The 18,145-nt window shown below is 48.3% G+C and overlaps 2 protein-coding genes across 7 annotated transcripts in view; both read left to right on the top strand.

Annotated features, from left to right (window-relative positions):
* The window catches only part of RPL15 (ribosomal protein L15), a 105,919-nt gene that overhangs the window by 21,717 nt on the left and 66,057 nt on the right, over nucleotides 1–18,145 (top strand). The gene's annotated exons all lie outside the window — the stretch shown is intronic.
* Nucleotides 16,002–18,145, top strand: part of UBE2E1 (ubiquitin conjugating enzyme E2 E1) — a 46,711-nt gene continuing 44,567 nt past the window's right edge. For 2 of the 6 annotated variants that reach the window (XM_069771592.1, XM_069771582.1), the window contains exon 1: nucleotides 16,002–16,193. In XM_069771592.1, the coding sequence (XP_069627693.1) occupies nucleotides 16,017–16,193 (177 nt within the window). In that variant the 5' untranslated portion in view covers nucleotides 16,002–16,016. Of the gene's footprint in view, nucleotides 16,194–16,321; nucleotides 16,359–16,779; nucleotides 16,968–18,145 lie in introns of those variants that run through there. The other 4 variants (XM_069771575.1, XM_069771621.1, XM_069771614.1 and 1 more) reach the window with 4 other exon arrangements.

Below are 18,145 nucleotides of genomic sequence, written 5' to 3'. Positions count from 1 at the left end.
AACACCTTAACATTGAAGGTCTTGTAGGTTGGCATCTTTTCCGACAGCTAAGTTGGAAAGGTAGGGGAAAGGGTGAGGAGAAATAAACTTACTATAAATGTTTCTTAGATTTAATTTTCTTACTGTGAGCTATGCACTTACATTTAAAATAATTAAACCAAAAATACACCATAGGTAGCTCACGCGGAGCACCTAAATTTATACTGACCACATAAAAATGACCAGGTAGTAAGAGATGCTAAGTATCTACTACAGCTCAGTACTCAGCACTTTTGAAAATCAGGCCACTTGATTTAGGCAGCTAAGCAGGCACACTGGAAATGGTTTGCCTTAATTAGTTCCCCAAAGTTACATAGATTATTAGAAAAATAACTAAAGAAGCATTTTTATTCAGGAGGCAAAATATAATGCAGTGTTAAACTATTAAGCGTAATTTGCATGAAACGTGGTGTGCACACACAAGTCCTTCTGTTTGAACTTTACAGCCTTTCTATATAATATACCAGTAATAATTTTCCCCTTGTAATACTCGGTAGGTTTCTCTTGCTTTGGGGGATATTAGGTGAACTCTTTTGTAGGTAAAATGACAACTGCAAATGAATGGTAAGATTGTGTAGCTGAGTGGATAAAATACTTTAAATTATGGCACTATGATAAAGACACTTCTGCAAAGGTTGCAAATCATTTTTCATTTTAAGGTCAGTGTTCATGCTTCCACTAACATTTTTAGATGGGTTTAAGAACGAGGTTCATTCTGTTTAAATGTATCACAGGGCTGTATCTGTAGAAAGCTTTCTGTGCCTGCAGAGAACCCTGCTCCTATTCCATAGCAAGAGAAGATACAACCCTCTATCATGGAGAGCTCCTCGAGAAATTCTTCAATTTGGCACTAAATATTTTGAATCCAATCTAGATTCTTTCTCCTCCAGCTCAAGTGGTAAGCTCTTTTTTTCTAATCATAGGCCCAGTTCTCACTAATAATGAGGGTCATGAGCTTACACATAGGGAGGAGGATACTTTACTTTAGAAAGATATCTTGTGAGAGATTGCTGGATTTCAAATTTGGTAATTTTCATGGAATTTATAGAGAAGAGTTATGCAAGCACTTAGGGGACTGTAAAATAAATCTCTCTCAAATGTATCACTACAATATTAGGAGATTAGCTTTCTACAGGGCTGTCTGCCCTAGGAAAAATAATGCCCATTTTGAAGACTAGCTCAGCTGTAGTACTGCACCAGTAGGCTGTGCACAAGGGTAGGCAGGACTTGGTCTTATCATTCTGTCATGAAAACCTGCTCTCACTACTGCTGTGAAACCAAGACAAGTTTTCCTTACGGCTTAGCTCCATAGAAGCTGATGTTAGTTTTGTCTTGATGGATGCAATCTGAAAGCTGCGCTTTCCTCTGCATCCTTAGGGACAAATTACTTTAGGAAGGTGCTTTGTTGGGTCGGGAATTTTTCCCAGATTCTGCACTCAGTTGACATCTCAGAGAAAAGAGTAAAAAAAGCAAAAGCAAAAAAAAAAGCATGGTGCCTCCAAGTTCCAGAGGAATTTTTCAGGCAAGCATGAAGCTTGATGTTAACTTGGGCTGAGTCTTGTGTCAGACCTAAAGGTGTGGCAGAAAGTTTGTGCATGAGGCCGAATTCTGCCCCTACTGCTCCATGTAACAGCACAGACTTGAATATCCTTCTCCTGAACTTGCAGTGAAGAAGAGAGCTCGGTCCTTTGGTCTTGTGATTTTATGATGAGACCGGTAGTTGATGCTTTTCTGTCTCAATTTTGGAAACAAAGACTTTTCCTCTGGCACAGCACAGGTCTGCTAGCAGATCTACAGCTAGATTCAGTGCCAGCGTAAGCAGGCACAACCCTATATACCTCAGCTGAATTGAGGAGCCTGCACCAGGAGTGAACCTGCCCCCGTCTATCAGAGCAATGGTGTCATTTATTACTGGAAGCATCTTATTCGTCGCTGCTAGTGCCGTAAATAGGTATTAAGATCCACCTGCTCCATCACCTCCCAGCAGCCTCATCGCCCCTCAGCTCCCCTTTAATTTAGTTTAATTCTCCATCCTAACCTCAACCCCCAAATAAAACCCCCCTTTTCCCTTTGAGGCGGGGGGGTGGGGGTGGGACGACTTGAGGAGGGCCCTATGGGCACTTTCAGCCGCAGCGGTGATTTTGCAGCGTTGCTAAATTAAATCCCCGATTAAAGCCTGCGCGCTGCGAGCTCCCCCTCCTGTCGCCGAGCCGGAGCCGAGCCGCGCCGAGCCGAGCCGTACGGCTCGGCTCGGCGCGGCTCGGCTCCGGCTCGGCATCGGTGGTACCCTGCAGGAAGGCAGAAGGATGCCGAAAGCGTGTGGGGGGGGAGCTAATTTTGAAGGAAGAAAACTCCGGAGAGGTACAGGGCACTGCCAAGAGAGGTCTGGCATTGAAAAATTGGCATGTCGGAAAGCAAAGCAGCTTTATGTTGTACGCTAGAGCCTTCGTGGGCTGGGATGATAAAATTGTCTGGCACGGTATAAGGCTAGCTTTTGCCAGGACATCACTTATTTTAAACAACTGCATCTTTAAGAAGGAAATAAATGCTAAAAATTACAAGAAAATCCCTTGTTTCTTTGCTATCTCTGTATCTTCCCTTGTAATGGTTTAACTCAAAGGGCTTGGGATCTAAGAAAGAGAAAACAGAATTTTTCAGAGACTGTAAGCCTGCCCCTGAGGCACAGAGGAAAAGTGAATACAGAGTAGTGTTGAGAGAGGGCACCACAGGCATTGTAGTCAGAACAATTTTGTTCAGGCTCTCCCCGCCTATGTTTTATAGATGCGGCGTGTATTTATACAGCAGGAGGATGAGCAGAACCTTGCACAGCATGCGCCAGGCACGAGGGGTGGAAGAGCCACATCCAGAAGCACATTTGCTGTGGGTGCTCCTGAAGCTCATCTTCACGCATAGCGTCTTGAGAGCATTTTAAGAAGGAATGAGGTTTTCTCAGCTCTGCTGAGAAATCATCACCAGCTAGCGTTGCCAGACGTCAGGCAATCACTGTAGGTCTCTCCTTGGGTCCAATGTGGTTTAGAGCGCAATCACATGGTGAAGCTGAGCAGAACAAGTCCAGGAGTTTCCTCTCACTTTCTCAGAGGCAGGGTATACTCTGGAGCAAATGTGAACCAGCTGCTCGAGGTGTGTAGCTGTTCCCTTGTTTACAAACACTTACTTGGAGGGAGGGCGAAAGGGAGAAATTGGATTCAGGCCCTTCTTGAATGTGGGCTAAGAGCTGTAGCTATAACGGAACAAGAGGAGCATCGTTTGGGGCAAAAGTGAACCCAGGCACAGGACAATTTCACCTGCATCCTTCTGCCACTTCCCACTCCTGGCAGGTCCTGGAAGTGCCTGGAGGATGGTCTAAACTGTTGGGCTGGGGTGGGGAGGAGGCAGGGGTGTTGACACACAGGGAGGGAGGCTGGGGAGAGTGGCTCACCCCTGGAGCTGGTCATTCATTAAAGCTGCACATAGGGTACAATGAGTCAAGAAGCTATTCATTTAAGACTGGAGGTGGGAGTAAAGAATTTAGTACCTTACTTGTGGGCTTTCACCAAAGCCTAAGCAAAAATCTGAGAGAAAGCAATGTGTGTTTGCACAGTTTGCAGCCCAGCCACGGAAATCTGGCACAGCTCAGGTACCACAGGTTAGAAGTTTTCCAAAAAATCCTACTTCCATCCTCTCCCTTCCCGTCTCTAAAGTCCATCAAGGTGATTCATAGGGCCCTATAGACTGTGGAGCACAGTTAGACCATCAGACAAAACACATTTGTTCTTCTGAGCAGAGACTGTGTATGTGTGCCTGGATGCAAAGTATTGTGGGCTGGAGCTGCGAGCTGAGAAATGCCTTTATGAAACAGGGCAGAAGGAGACCACCATACAGGCAGAGAAGAATAGAGCTTTACACCTGGTGTAAAGGCTTTAACCCTTCCCAGACCAGAGGACGAGGTGGTGCAATTTAGAACAGCCATAACCTCCATCGGGCAGCTGTGGGTGGAGGTGCTTGTGAGTACCCCATACACCTTCCTCCCTCCTCCTTCCCAATCTTTCCACCCATGATGCAAGCGCATCCCATATGGCAGGAGCCAGGAGGGACTGACAGATTAAAATCTCACCCGTGAGCTGCTTCAAAACACCTTGATGCCACAAGGCCATTGAGAAGTATTAATAGTGAGAGCCAGACCCTTCCTCTTAGTCAGAGCTCTACACGAGGTAAGTTTGTCAGCTTCAGTCGGACTCTTGTTTTACTTATTATACTTTCCAAAAGTAAATTGGAGTTTTAATCTTAGAAATAAGTGATGGGAAAACCTTCCAGCCGTCAAAGCAAGGTTTGACTCAAAAGGGAAGAAAGAACCTGGTTGTTCATAGGCAGCCTCAGAAATCAAAGAAGCCAGAATCTCCACTTCCCCAGTCACCACCTTCGCCAGCGCCAGCGCTGCCTTGGCACCAGCCTCCTCTCCTGAAAATGTGGGTGGGTGGAGTTGTATTTGCAGGCTGGAGGGAGTTCCCAAGCTGACAGGCTGCCAGATTCAGGCTTTGTTAACTGTTGCTTTCGCTGTCTGCTGCTGAGATTATAACAGGAGCATTTTTAATAACCGGGGGGGGATTAAAAAGAGGCCATTAGATTAAGCAGCAACCCTGGGACAATTTGTAAGTCACAGTTAAGAGAGAGATATCTGGAAGATTTGCCAGGTTCAAAGGTCTTCATTATTAATGATCCAGTAGCTGACTTGATGGATTGTCTCTAGTCTGTGTCCCCTTATTCCTTCTACCTTCTCTCCTAAAGACAAATGCTGAAGACAAATCTCTAGATGGAGGGATAGACTTTGTAATAGATTATTTCTTATTACTTAGAAATTGGTTAATAATTTACTAATTCAATTTCAGTGTTTCATCCCCCACTTCAATTAATCTTTAGAATATAAAGTAAATGCTGTTCTTTGTTCTTCCAATGCTAATGAAGAAAGAAACTAATGAGGAGACCTGGCCTTGATACCTTTCTAAAGATGATTTAGCTGCATAGGAGCTGATTTTCTTTTTTTTTTCCTCCTTTTATTTACTTCTACTTCTTAAACACAAAATCCACCCATAAAACTGAAAGCCGTACAAGCTGGTTATGAGCCCAATTTTAAACATGTTACACAACTCTTACTCTAGTAAAATTCCATTTCTTGGCAGAGTGTTACAAAAATCATGCATACCTATACTCTTTCATTCTGTAGATAAATATTTTATACAGATACTTTACACACACTCAAATAAAACAAGATATAGGAACTTTTGTACAGTGATTCAAACTGCTGTCTACCACTCTAGAATGGTGCTTTAAGATTTAGCAGACGTAGAGAGTGATTTGTTTCTAACAAATTTTATCTGTGGTGCTGTGGCCGTAATGCATTTCAAAGAGATTTTTTTTTTAATCGCATCTGTCAGGAATTGCACAAGTATGGTCAATCCAGCCTCCTGACATCTCTTCCAGCCCTGTTTCCTGTAATTCTATTACCTTTTGTTTCTTACTTTTCTTCGATTGTTTTTTCTTGCCCTATCCATCCCTCCTATCAGCACTCTGAGAAATATTTTCAGCCCTGCCTGTAGCACTGTACCCAGGATGCATGGGAGTCCAGGATTGATGGCTGCTTGTCTGCCAATGCACAGGTGCAAATTAGGAAACCAGTTCAGATTCCAGCCAACAGACTTTTGTTCTTGCAGCATGTTGTGTCATCAGTGGCAGGGGTTTGGACGTAAACACTTAGGGCACTAAATGACACGCTCTAGTGTTCAGATGCTTTTTGCCAAGTGTGATTTCACACCTTGAGGAGCACAAAAAAAATCTGTCAACAAAGCTCCAAACAGCAACATTTCTGTATTTTTACTTACCAGAGAGTCCTTTTTCTTAAAAGAAAAATTACGGTAGTAGCGTGTGGTCAAAGATGATAAGCTTACTTCATGTAATTGCCACTGATACAGGAAGAAAACAGCCTTTTCCCCCACACCTACAAGCTCGCTTAAGCCTGTCTCATTACAGAACAAGGGTAGTACATTAAGCCGTTTAATAGCAGGACCAGAATCCTGTCTGTGCAATGAAGGGGAGTGAAGAAGGTGCTGTTCAGCATCAGCTCTGCTATGAGAAATCCTACCAGTCAGGACAGGACGCCTCACAGCAGGCTGTTGGCATCCTTTTCCCCATGAACGAGAGCACTGAGATCTGCGTCTAGCTGGAGTTTGCTTCTGAGGGCTGCGTAAGCGATCGCTGGCTGGAAGGCTATATCCAGGTCTGCTACAGGCCAGCACTCATGAGCTTTTTGTCTTTGTACAGGGGCAGGAAATTCCCTGTGCGTCTGATTCTCTACTTTGCCCTCCAGCACAAGAGAGGGCAGGGTTTGCTGTAAGAAGTTTACTTTACAGATTCCTAATTCTATTAAGCAAACACAACTACACACCACAGAGCAGACCCCCAAATATATTAGAATTGTGAATTTTCCCAGATCTTTGGCAGTAGGGGAGTGAGATTTTCCAAGTGACTGAGTAAATTGATGCCTCCAAAAGCATTGTAAACTGATCCATCGGGCTTGACTCTGACCTCCCTTTATTCCAGCGTAAATCTGGAGTAAGCCTGCTGAACTCAATAGAGTTATGCCAAGGCAAAATCAGAATCTTCCTCTTTGCTTTTTTCCTTTTACTGTGCTAACTAATCCCATAGCTGCAATGAAACTGAAAAATCTATATATACAAACTCCATTGGCCAGGCTATCTTATTGTGAAACCTACAGTATATCCCAACCTTATAAAAAATCATTCAAGTGTGACACTGTCCTCTCTCTTGCTTTTCTGATAAGCAGAGAGGAAGGGCTGCCAGTAGCACAGAAACTAGAAGACAGGAAAATAGCATTTCATAGCAGGGGAAAAAACATAACTGAATGGAGATCAAGGCAGCTAAATTAAAGAAACCCACAATACCTGGGTAACATGGCCACGACACAGCACACGGCTGCAGCGGAGACATTAAGGCAACTAAAGGATTCTCCCAATGGCAGTCTTGGAGTTGCAGAAAGCAGCAGCATCTCCACTAATGAGTTCTTTCCAAAAATCTGCTCCTATCCATTGCCTTGGTTTGAAACAGATTAAACTAGTGAAAAGAATCTTACTGACTTTATCAGTTGGTGCATTAGGCCTGACGAGTTTAAATAAAAGGTAAACTGGTGAAATAGTGTCATGATAAATGAACCGACAGTTTCCCAGACTGCAGGTGATGGTACTGCATTGTTTGTCCTGTGTGACACTGTATGTTTAGAAGGGTGAGTGTCATCTTTCTATGACATCAACAAGAAATAGATGGGCATCTTTTGAGGTTAGCAGATGTTTAAAACAATAATAATGGCAGAATTTAGAAGTGGCATTGGAAAGGTGTTAGTCCTGTCTCTGCTATTTGAAAAATCTCCAAATTCCTTGCCAAAAAATTGCTAGAAAAAAAGGCAATATTCCATTTCATTATTAGCTGTTTTTAAAAAAAATTATGAATATGTCTTTCAGATCAGCCCACCCTGTAAAAACTGCCCGTAGTTTGTAGTTTCAGTACATAAATTCTGAGATTTGAAATGCAAATCTCATTTTTGAGGATACAGCAATTTGTGTGCAAATCTTCAAAGAGCAACTGAAAAGATTTTTGTCTGTCCTCCTGATTGTACCTGGTGGAGGAAGTACTCTTGACATCCATTGTTCAGTGTCCTTTTTTTTTTTGAAACCTCAGTTTTGCAAACAAATCCTTCCAGGGTGTGGTACGATTGCCACCCAAATTACCACAGAGCTGTGCAGTTTTACTGACACCTTGAACATCATATTCTGTATAGGAGGCATGTCCTTCTGATTTGCTTTAAGCATATGCACTTGACTGGATTCTTATCAGCCATGTGTCTCTGTCATACTAAATCAGGTTCTATAAAATTTCTGTTTTTACTTGGAGTATTGTTCAAAAAAAGAAGTTAAAACTCTCAAAACAGGAATTAGATTTCTGCTTTTATGTTATTGTGTCCTGTTCATGTTGTGGTAACGCCTAAAGCCCAGTCATGCTATAAGTTCATGTCCAGAGAGCTCCTATTTTTATCATGCCAACTGATGCAATAGGTAGTGGCTCTCAAAATACAGGCCACTGTGGACCAGTGAGGCTATAGAGCATTTGCTGTGTTACTGGTCTATTGAGAGAAAGCTGCTTCCATAGCCATTTGCAAGGCACTTCAAGGAGCAGGCTGTAAGCCTGGAAGAAGTAGGAGATAAGGAGAAGGAACTAATGCAGTGGCATTTGCCTGCAAAGTAGTCACCATACCACCTGGAAGGAAGGGTGAGAAGTCCATGTTGTATACTCAGAGGAGATGGGAGAAAAAAACTTGGCTGACTGGACCCACTGGCCAAAATTCAGGGAATCACTTGCAGGGTGTTAAGAAAAGCCAGAAACAAGGAAGGGTGTAAAGAAAAAAAAAGTGGAAAAGGTTAAAAAGAATCAGAGAATCATGGCCAGACAAATATGGAGAAAGACAGTGCTTCAGGCTATGGGGAGAGGGAAAGAAAAGAAAAAGCCAAAGGAGGAGAAAAGGTGCAATGAATTCTTCGAGAAAGGATCGCAAACACAGCATCAAAGCAAGGTCCTCCTGTTTCAGTTCTAACTCAAGGGAAATGTTGAATGAAAAGGTTGGCAGAGCAACTCTGTTACACCATGGATAAAGTTTCCCAAAGCATGTCTGTGCAACAAAAGAGGTGATTATATTATATAATGTTATATAATTTTACTGGTATCGTTCCTCATGTGAACACTCTAGAAGTGAGTCTTTTTCCAATTTTGACGTATATTGCTCTGGAAAGTTTAGTTGAACTGCAGATAGCATTTTTATGTTGGGACAGGAGTTCACAGGTAGGGTTATGCTTGTTTAACTACAACTATACAGTTGTATTGATGTGAAGGGTGAAATGTGCCTGTGTGGACAAAGCCTGAAATATCTAGCTGTCCTTCAGGCCATAGACATGACATTCTTTAGCTTAGCAAGAAGCCACATTTCAAAGACATCTTTTATGATTGTATGGGAACAGAGCAGAGCAATACAAGGTTATTTAACATAAAAAAGCCTTTTACAGGTATTCAGAAATGTTTAGGTTTCCTAAGCTTATACTTTCATGTAACCAATTGCTGAAGATGCTACGTGGAAGTTTTGTGATTGTGAATGTGAGAATGGATAACAAGAAAATATTATGTGTGAAATTTTAGTCCATGCTGTGAACACTTCTAGAACCTTTGGCATAATCTGAGAGTTACCATGGCCTATATCAGGAAGAAAAAAATAGACAATGGCATTTAAGAAGTCTTGAAATGCAGGGCTCTCTAATGCTGGAGATTTAAGAGCATACACCTTTTTGTTTTAACTATGGACTTTATGTGGGAAATGAAGAATGCTTTATCCCTCAATAAATATGAAAAGTATATGATTCAAGTGTTAAATATATGTAATGGTTAACAATCAGATGCATGTTCTATTCTTTGCTTCCATGTGCTGGTCAGACAAAAAAGAAGAAAAGAAGTGCTATACACTGGTTTCTCAAGAATGCAGCATCAGGGATCTGTAAAAGTCTGAGTGATTCTATTGCTTCCTTTTGAAGGGCTCTAATAATAAGGAGGCCTAGGGAGAAAAATTGCAGTTGAAGACCATTGAAGTCTTGAACTGTAGTCAAGCCACAGAGTGAAATTACTGAGCCCTGAACACCTCTCCTGATCCTTCTCTGTTGAGAAGAACCTTTGTTAGATGAGGAGGCAGAGGTTGAAAGACTCAATTGAAATCCTCACTAAATACATTTTCTGAGAAGTTAGGACATGTGGATTTTTTCCCCACATGGTTACAAATCCACAGAATTGGAACAGAGGGGGAATCACTCATTTTTTTAGTAGAAAGAATAAACTAGAATAAGAATATTAGCAATTCAGCGTATGAGCAAGCAAAGCAGATTTTCTTGTACTAACCCATCTGAGCCAGAGTGACACATACTGTGACACTGAGAAATATTTGAAAGGGCAGAAAGAAAGGACTGTAGGTGTAAGTATTATTTATATGGTGAGAAACCCTTTTGTCTTGGATACTAGGAAAATTACTTTGTCCACTTATTACTGAGTTCTTAAATAGCCCATTCAGTAAAATTGACTGATATTTTATATGTCTTATTGCGGATCTGCATCTCCACAATGAGTGATTTTCCAGGGTACATCTTTGGAGTCTGTGGTCAACCTGTAACATTCTGGTGACTGTATGAAAAATACTGTCCTTTTCATCTGAATTTATCAAAGCACCCTACAAAGGCAGAGGCATAAATTGTGAGTGTACACTATTAATAAGCCATCCCCAGTGGTTCTCCTCTCTGACTATTCTGTTGCAAGTCAGAGACACTGTGAGGTTAAGCTTACACCAGAAAAAGATCTCTTGGGATAGCTGTGCAGGCAAGACAGTTGTACAGGCAAAACGCAACATCAGGAGATACAGTTTGTGCTGGCAAAATGGTCTTTTAGACTGACTTTTCCTGGGCTACACCTGGCATTATGCCAGCATAGGAATGTCACAACTTCATCATTTATTACTGTAGCAGAAATCTTCAACTACAGATTTGGTCCAGCAGTGGCCATTACCATTGGCCGTTCAGTGGTGCCAAATAAAAAGCAAACACAAGTTTAAATGTCAAGTTGGAATTTCCTGCAAGTTAGCAGGAGAAGAGTGGCAAAAATAGCACATTTGCTGCTGTTTGACCCATTGCCTCCAGGAGTCCTTTTGTCTGGGTCATGTTGGCCAACACCTTTCACCTCTCCCAGGGCCCTTGCCAACAGGAATGCCATTGCCCTGGGAGCTTTCCTAGGGCAGGACTGATTGATGATAGTCCATCTACTGCTTAATCTAGTATAATCACTCCATTTTCTGAGTTTCTTCAGGACCTGAGCACTGCTGCCAAGGAAAAGTGGTATGTAGAAATGGAGAGCTGATGATGATCAATAAAGCAGCACTTTCTGTAAACTGAAAAAGAGGCAGAAACAGGAAAACCATCTGAACTAGGGGAGCATGCAGTGCCAGAAGAGAAAAAGTCAAGGAGTCTGGAATACAGCAATCCAGGGAGCCTGTGTGCTGCAGAGACAAAGAAAAGCAGAGCCAGCTACTGCAAAGCCCGAAGGAAGCACAGAGACCACTGGGGAGGCAGCATTCTGCAGAAAAGCAGATCCATCAGGCACAAGAAGGAAGTGACAGGAAAGTCTAATGAGCGGCTAGGGGTGAAGTCTGTATGTGCACTTCTATTTACATTCTCAGTCTAACTCCTGATTAACATCATTCTCTTCTTTTACAGGGGGAAAATGAGGATCAGAAATATGGAGTGACTGCTAGAGACATAAATAGGGAAAGCATCGTGTATCTCTCAGTCCTGATTGCTGAGTACTAGCTACAGATAGGGCAAACTGAGAAAGCAGTGAATCATTGTATCTTCAAGGTAAAGCAATTTTAAGGCTCAATCTCATCACCTGGAAGCAAGGCAGAAAACTCTGGAAATATATCTCATGAAACTTCTTACGATGCTGTGAAACTCGATTGATCTAAGCATCTTCAGTTTTTCAGTTACCAAAATGAACCAGATCATACACCAGGAGAGGCATAAAAGAAGCATGGTAGAGGTAGAAGATATGTATATGTACATGCAGCTATACTTCTCTGCTTAAGCTCTTGGAATTAATTGCCAGCCACTCTTCAGGTCTGTGGGGATTCAGCCAGGACTTTAAGAAGGCCAAAACATGTAACAGGTCTCAAGTCTTTCTGCCCACACGTCAGTCTCTCGGCAAGGCCTTCAGAGAGCTCCCAGGACTAGTCTCAAACAAAACCAAAACCAAGTAGCAAATAGCAGGGATCTGACAATGAGACCTAAACTTTTCCTTCCACAACTAAGTCCTCTTTGGCACTGGAATAAAAGGAGAGGAAACAAGCCTTTTTCTGCTTGTGGACCCCTTCATTCTTCTGTGAGGAATTGGAAAAGATATAACTCTAAGGACTAAGAGCTGTATTGTGTGAGAAAATTACAGCAAGGGAAGTTGGACTGCATCATTAAGTTATGGCAAGATAGTTGTGAGCAGGAAACCGAAGGGTAAGCCTGTAAATTCACTACACTTATGTCACAAAAATGAGTCATGTGTGTTTTCTCTGTTACATTTTCTCTCATTTGAATGCAGTTCCTTCCTCTTTTGGCCCAATTCAGAGCTTCTGCCTAGCTTTATTCAAATAGCTGTGTCGTAAGACCTGAGCTTATTGTAGCTTTTCCTTGCTACCTCACCTTGTATCACAGGGTCACACAAAAAGGACAAAGTGTGTCATCACAGGACTGTGTGAGATATCAGCATGTTTCTGGCTTTGCTGCTGTCACTTGCAAGCGTGACATTACCAGCGAGGTGACATTAGGAGAGCCAAACAGATGATTATTTATTTTCTGCTCCCCACAAAAGGCCTGACGCAAAATTCACTGGAATTGGTGGAAATATGAGGGGCTTTGGCTCAGACCCAAACAGACCAGCCAGGAATAATGCTGAAAATGTATCTGGAGCTGAGATGGTACAAAGGGACTAATCCCAGTCACCTTCCTTTAGCAGGAGGCTCAGAGTGATTTGAATTGGCTAGCTTCTGTTGTGAATTAAGCCCAAAGCCCCAAAGGCAACTCGATTCTAGTCATCTAGCTTTGCAGCCTCCTCCAAACTTGATCCAGAGGGAAAAGTGACTAATCCTATTCAGTTGCTACACTGAGCTAGTGCCATCGATTAAAAAAGCTTGGGGCAAAGGGAAAATGAATAATCTGGGTCAGTTTTCCTCTGCAAGTCCTTTGCACAACTCAGCCAAAAAAAAACCCCAAAACCAAAACAACCCACACAAGTAAGGAGACAGTGAGAGGAAGCACTGATAAGAAGGAAACCTCGCCCAATAAAGTGCACAGAGAAAAGAAATAGAAGCAGATCAGTGAGGTTTTGTCAAAATTCACAAGATGGGAAGAGACTAGATTAGAGGAGCTAGTTCTCCTATTTGCTGGAAAAAGGACCATGTTGTACACTCTTTTCCAGTTCTTTGGTGTCCATGCAGGGCTGAGAGGACAATCACAGGTGGGAGCAAGGCAAGCTGCAAAAACATGTCTGGGCACAGAAGTCAGCTTCTTGGCTCCCTCTCTCTCCAGGGCCATGGGTATGGCATGGCTAGCACAGGAGAACAGCCCTTGCCTGGTCCTAGCCATGACCTAGGAAGTGAGTCGTAAAATGGGAGCTGCCACTGTAACAGCTACTCAAGCGATGACATTAGTAGGTGCTTTCAGCAAGTGCATTTTTGGGTAGGCTTGTAAGTAAATAACTGCTGCTGCTGGTTATCATATTATTACTTTGAACAGGGTTACTAAGGATTGTGTGCTGCAGAAAAGGTTAGTCTACAGATAACCCCCTAATAAGGTTATTAACATAATAAAGGAAAAGGGCATGTGTGATTTTGTAACAATCTTTACCTTTTCCTTGCCCCTTATTACAGAAGTGGAGGGCTTTCTTCTTAATATCTATCAGTTGTCTCATTTGACTTTGGTGCAGGTTTCCCATGATGACAGGAAACGGCTGGAGGCTGGTTTGTGGTGAAAGTGAAGATTTTCTGTTTTAAAAAAGTTGTTCCATAAGCAGTGAAATTTGTGAAGCTTGGTCACCTTGCTTTGTCTCCTCTCCTCTCCTGCATTTTTCACCTGGCCTGTACCACCATACTGCCAGCCCCATCCTCCACAGCCCCCCAGGTTAGTCTGGAGAATGCTGACAGAGCGACTGGTTGCTAAGCACATATGAGCAGAATTCTGCCCCCCTTTCGTCAATGAGGGGCATGAGATGATCAGATCACCCACCTTTACCTAAATGCCAGTTTTCATGAAATTTATTATGTGTCTTCAAGGCTGTTGTCAATGGTGGAGATGCCAAAGCTCCACAGTTACTGGAGGGAAGGATGACCATGGCTTCCCAAGTGTCACTCCCACAGGTCAAACTAGACAGGTGGGCTGTGCTAGCAAGCTGCTTTTGGAGGACAATTCACCAAGGAAGGCCCAATACATGGTACCATAGGTAATAAAGACGAAAGAGGAGGGTTAGCAAAAAAAAACCCACCCCAAAACCCAAACCCCCACCCAAAGACCAGGAAGCGTGACACTGCGGTGGAATTTCTCCTTTTGTCAGGCTGACTCTCACAGTGTCACTGGTGTAGCTATCTAACCCACTGCACGGCTCAACCACACAGGAGGCTGGGCAGCAAGTTTGTGGGGAGCGTAGGTAGTTTTGGGGTTGACCTAGGTGAAATGAGGTGCTGCCGAGACCTGTGCAGAAAATGGGGAAGGAGAAAGGGAGAGGATGAGGAGAGATGCCGAGGTCCAGGGAAACAGAGGAGGGGGTGACAAAGGGAAGGGCTGCCCCTGCCCGGGCGTGCCCTCCGGGGATGCCTCTGCCTCCGGGGTTACTGGATATAAATGGTGAAGGATCAGCGCCACCAGCAGATCCTCGTGGTGAGTCACCGAAGTGTGAAGCTGCTGTCCCGTGGAGGGGAGGCTCAGCATGCCCAGGCAGTCCTGCTTACAGCTGGCCCAAACGCCCCCTTCCTTCAGGTCCCAGGTGTCCCCAAAGAAGCCACAGGCATCCACTACCCGGCCCAACCTTTCGGGCTTTGTCCCCGCTCAAGCCTGCGCCCTTGCTAAGGGACGGGGTCCCACCGGAGAGGTTCGCCTCGGGGGCCAGCTTCACACCACCCCGTCCCACCGCCGGGCAGCCAGCCGGGTCCCGCGGGAGCCCGAGGGCAGCACCTGGGCAAGGCCGCTGGCCGCGGCGGGCTCGGCAAGGCTTCCCCCGCCTGCACCCGGGCCCGCCGCCCGCCGAGCCCCTCAGGGCGCCCGGCGGCGGCGGGGCAGGCCCGCGGCGCCCCCAGCCGCCAACCGCCGCCGCCCGCTGGGGCCATCTTGGCGTGCGGGGCCGGGCGCAGCGCCGCCCGCCCGGAGGGAGCGCCGGCCCCGGGCCCCGGCGCGGCTCCCGGGCGCGGGTAGCGCCTGGCAGCGTGAGGCGGGAAGGCTGGGCTGCGGAGGGAGCCGGCCTCGGCTGCCCCCCCCCCCCCCCCCGCCCCGCAGTCGCTGTGCAGCGGAGGCGTCCAGCCGCGGGATGTCCCGTTCCGCCCCCCCCAGCCCCGGCGCGGGGCCGTGTCCCCCCGCCGCCCCGGCGGCCTCGCTTTTGTAACTGAAGCCCCGGGAGTCCCGAGGCGTCACGTCGTAAGAGCGCTCTGTGGAGGCAGCAGCAGCCGCCTGCGCCCGCGGATCACCTCGGGGCCCTCCCGCGGGAGGAGGGGTGAAAATGCAAACTCCTGTTCGTTATCGTGATGCGCGGCGGTGACAGGCATTGTATTTTCGGCCACCGAAGGTACCGAGTAATTGGAGAGGCGATCCCTCGATAGGCTGTGGAAACTGGCGGCACCGAGCCAAATTTGCCCCGGGGGAGGGCGGTGGGAGTGCGGGTCCCTATTGTCCCTTCACGAGTGGGTCCGGCACCCCCGGGAAGAGCCGCGGCAGCCCACCGGGGCGGCCCGCGGGGGCGGCGGGCTGCTCCCTGCGCCCACGCGTGGGCTGGGGGTGGCGGGTCGCTCCAGCCAAAGCACTTTTCTCCGTTGGGTGGGCAGGGAGAGCGGGAGATCGACAGCAAAGATTTCGGGGAGAGGAGTAAAACGCCTCGCAAATACAATACGCTAGCAGCCCGGGCGGCTGAACGCCGCTGCGCCTTTCCCGCAGACGGGCTCCCCATCAGGGCACTCGGGGGAAAGGGAAAAGAAAAAAGGAGGAAAAAAAAATCCCTAATACTTTTACCTTTGGAAAATGAAAGGGTTTTTTTTCGTGCTGTCGCTGCCAAGCCTAGGATTTTGTTTTCTCTCCCAGCATGCGTTGATGACATCACGAAGTGCCCCTTCTTTGTGTGTCAGTGATGTCACCAAGTGCAGTGTGGGGGACAATGGAATCCTGAACTCCGGGCGAGGGCGAGTGGGAAGCGGCTGCTGCTGCTGGTTCAGGGCTGAGCCGGGGGAGGGAAGGGAGGACACAGCTGCTGCTTTGGGGCTGAAACAGGTGAGAGACGGGAAAGCTGCCGGGGGATCCCTTTTGGCTTGCGGGGGGAGGGGGGGGCTTTGGGCTGGGCTTTTTTTTTTCCTTCTTCTTTTTCTCTCCCCCCCCCCCCCGGTTTCCAACTGAGACAGGTGAGAAGTTGCTGCTGCTGCCGGAGGGACAAAGCAGGTGAGGCAGGGGAGAAGCTTTGGGGTTGAAACAGTTGTAGGAATAGGAGGAAAGCGAGCAGCCCCCCCGCCGCCAAGCCTAACAGCCCCCTCTCGGCCTTAAAAAAGCAGCCCCGGGAGCTCGCCCCCTCTCCCAGCCACCTGCCTCGACCGCGTTCCCTGTGGGGCTCTCACACGGAAGCAGACGCGGAGCCGGGGAGGGCGTTATCCCTCCCCCCTTGACACCCCCGCAGATTACTTTCCAGAGGGTCTCCATTAAAAACTCAACGTCCCCCTCCGAGCGCCCCTTTCGTCCTTCCCCAGCACCCGCCGGAGCGGGGGGGACGGGGGGACCCTGGCTGCCGGGATCCCCCCCTCCGGCCCCGGAGCGGGGGCTGCGCCACCTGCCCCCCCCACCCCACCCCGGCCCCCGCTCCGCGCGAGGCGGCGGCGGGTGGCGCCCCGGCCCCGCCGCCCCCCAGCCCCGCTCGGCGGTGGGGGAGGCAGCCAGGGAAGCCATTGCCTGTTTAATAGTTGCTGTTGCAGCACTTCCGCTTCTCTCCCAGCGAGAGAGACACGAGTGGCCAGGCCCAGCCGCACCGAGGAGGAGCAGCCAGACACAAAGGGAGAGGTAGGGGGACGGGGCACCCCCCGCCGCCCTCCCCGCCGGCCCCGGGGGCAGGGGCGAGGGGCAGGGCCGGCCGCGGCCCGGCGATGGGGCGGGAGGCGGCGGAGCCGGCGGGGCAGGGGGGGGGGATCGCGCCCGGGGCTGTCAGGTACCGCTGTCCCCCCGGCCCCTCGCCGCCCGGCCCTCCGGGCCCGCGGCCGGGGGAGCTCTCCCGGGCCCCCCCGGCTCTCGCCCGGCGGAGGGGCGGCAGCGGGGGGGGCGGCCCGGCGGGGGCAGGGGAGCTCCCCGGGGGCCGCTGGCCCTGGGAGGGAGGCGGCCGTGGGCCGGCCCCCCGGGCCGCTGCTGCCCCGCCGCCGCTCGTCCCGGGCCCGCGGCTGCCCCCCTCGCTCCCACCCTAACTCTGCCGGGGTGCCCTGCCCGCCCCCCCCCCTCCCCGCATCCCTCCCGACGGCTTCTCGCCCCTCTCGGCTGCGGACCTGCCCTCGGTAGCCCGCCGTGCTCGCCCTCCTCCCCTTTGCCCCCGAGGTGCCCGCGTGAAACCGGGCTGCCTCCCCCCCGGCACCCCGCTGCCCCACTCCCTGCCCCCGGCCTCCCCGGGCCCTCCTGTCTCACCCCTTGTAGGCCGTGGCCCTTCTTTTCCTACCCCCCCCCCCCCGTGTTCCCTTCCACCTTTGCTGGCATGCCCCTCACTGCAGCAGGCCTCAGTGGGTCCCCTCCACGCACCCCACTGCCTGCTTAGCTTTTCCCCCTCGTCCCTCCCCCCCCCTCATCCCCCCTGCTCCCAAGACCCAATCCAGCAGGCAGGGGGTTATCCAGCAGGCAGGGGTTTCCCCACTGCAGGTCACAGATCCTCCTTCGGGGTCTCCCCCCTGTTGCCAGTGATGCCCCACTTCCATTTTAGTGCTGGCGACGGTCAGCCCCCCAGCCCCGTCCCTTCCCGCCTCCCCCACGTGCCTCCCGGGAACCCAAGGGACCGGAGCTGTTCCATTTTTATCTCCTGCACCCCTAGGCTAGATAGTGGTGGGTGGTGATGGCTCCTCTTGTGTGTGCAGTTTGGGGGAGATTAGAAGGATTTGCTTTGAGCTTCCCCGATCCTCGCAGTCGTCCTCGTTCCAGTCTCTTCTCCTCTCATTTCGCACTTGCTTTCTGAGAGGAAGCTTTAAAAGTCCCTTTCCCCCTGC

This window comes from Haliaeetus albicilla, chromosome 2, assembly GCF_947461875.1.
Source record: "Haliaeetus albicilla chromosome 2, bHalAlb1.1, whole genome shotgun sequence".
In the NCBI taxonomy this organism is placed as follows: Eukaryota; Metazoa; Chordata; class Aves; order Accipitriformes; family Accipitridae; genus Haliaeetus; species Haliaeetus albicilla.
Note: the sequence above shows the minus strand (reverse complement) of the source record. Positions and strands in the feature narration are given on the sequence as shown.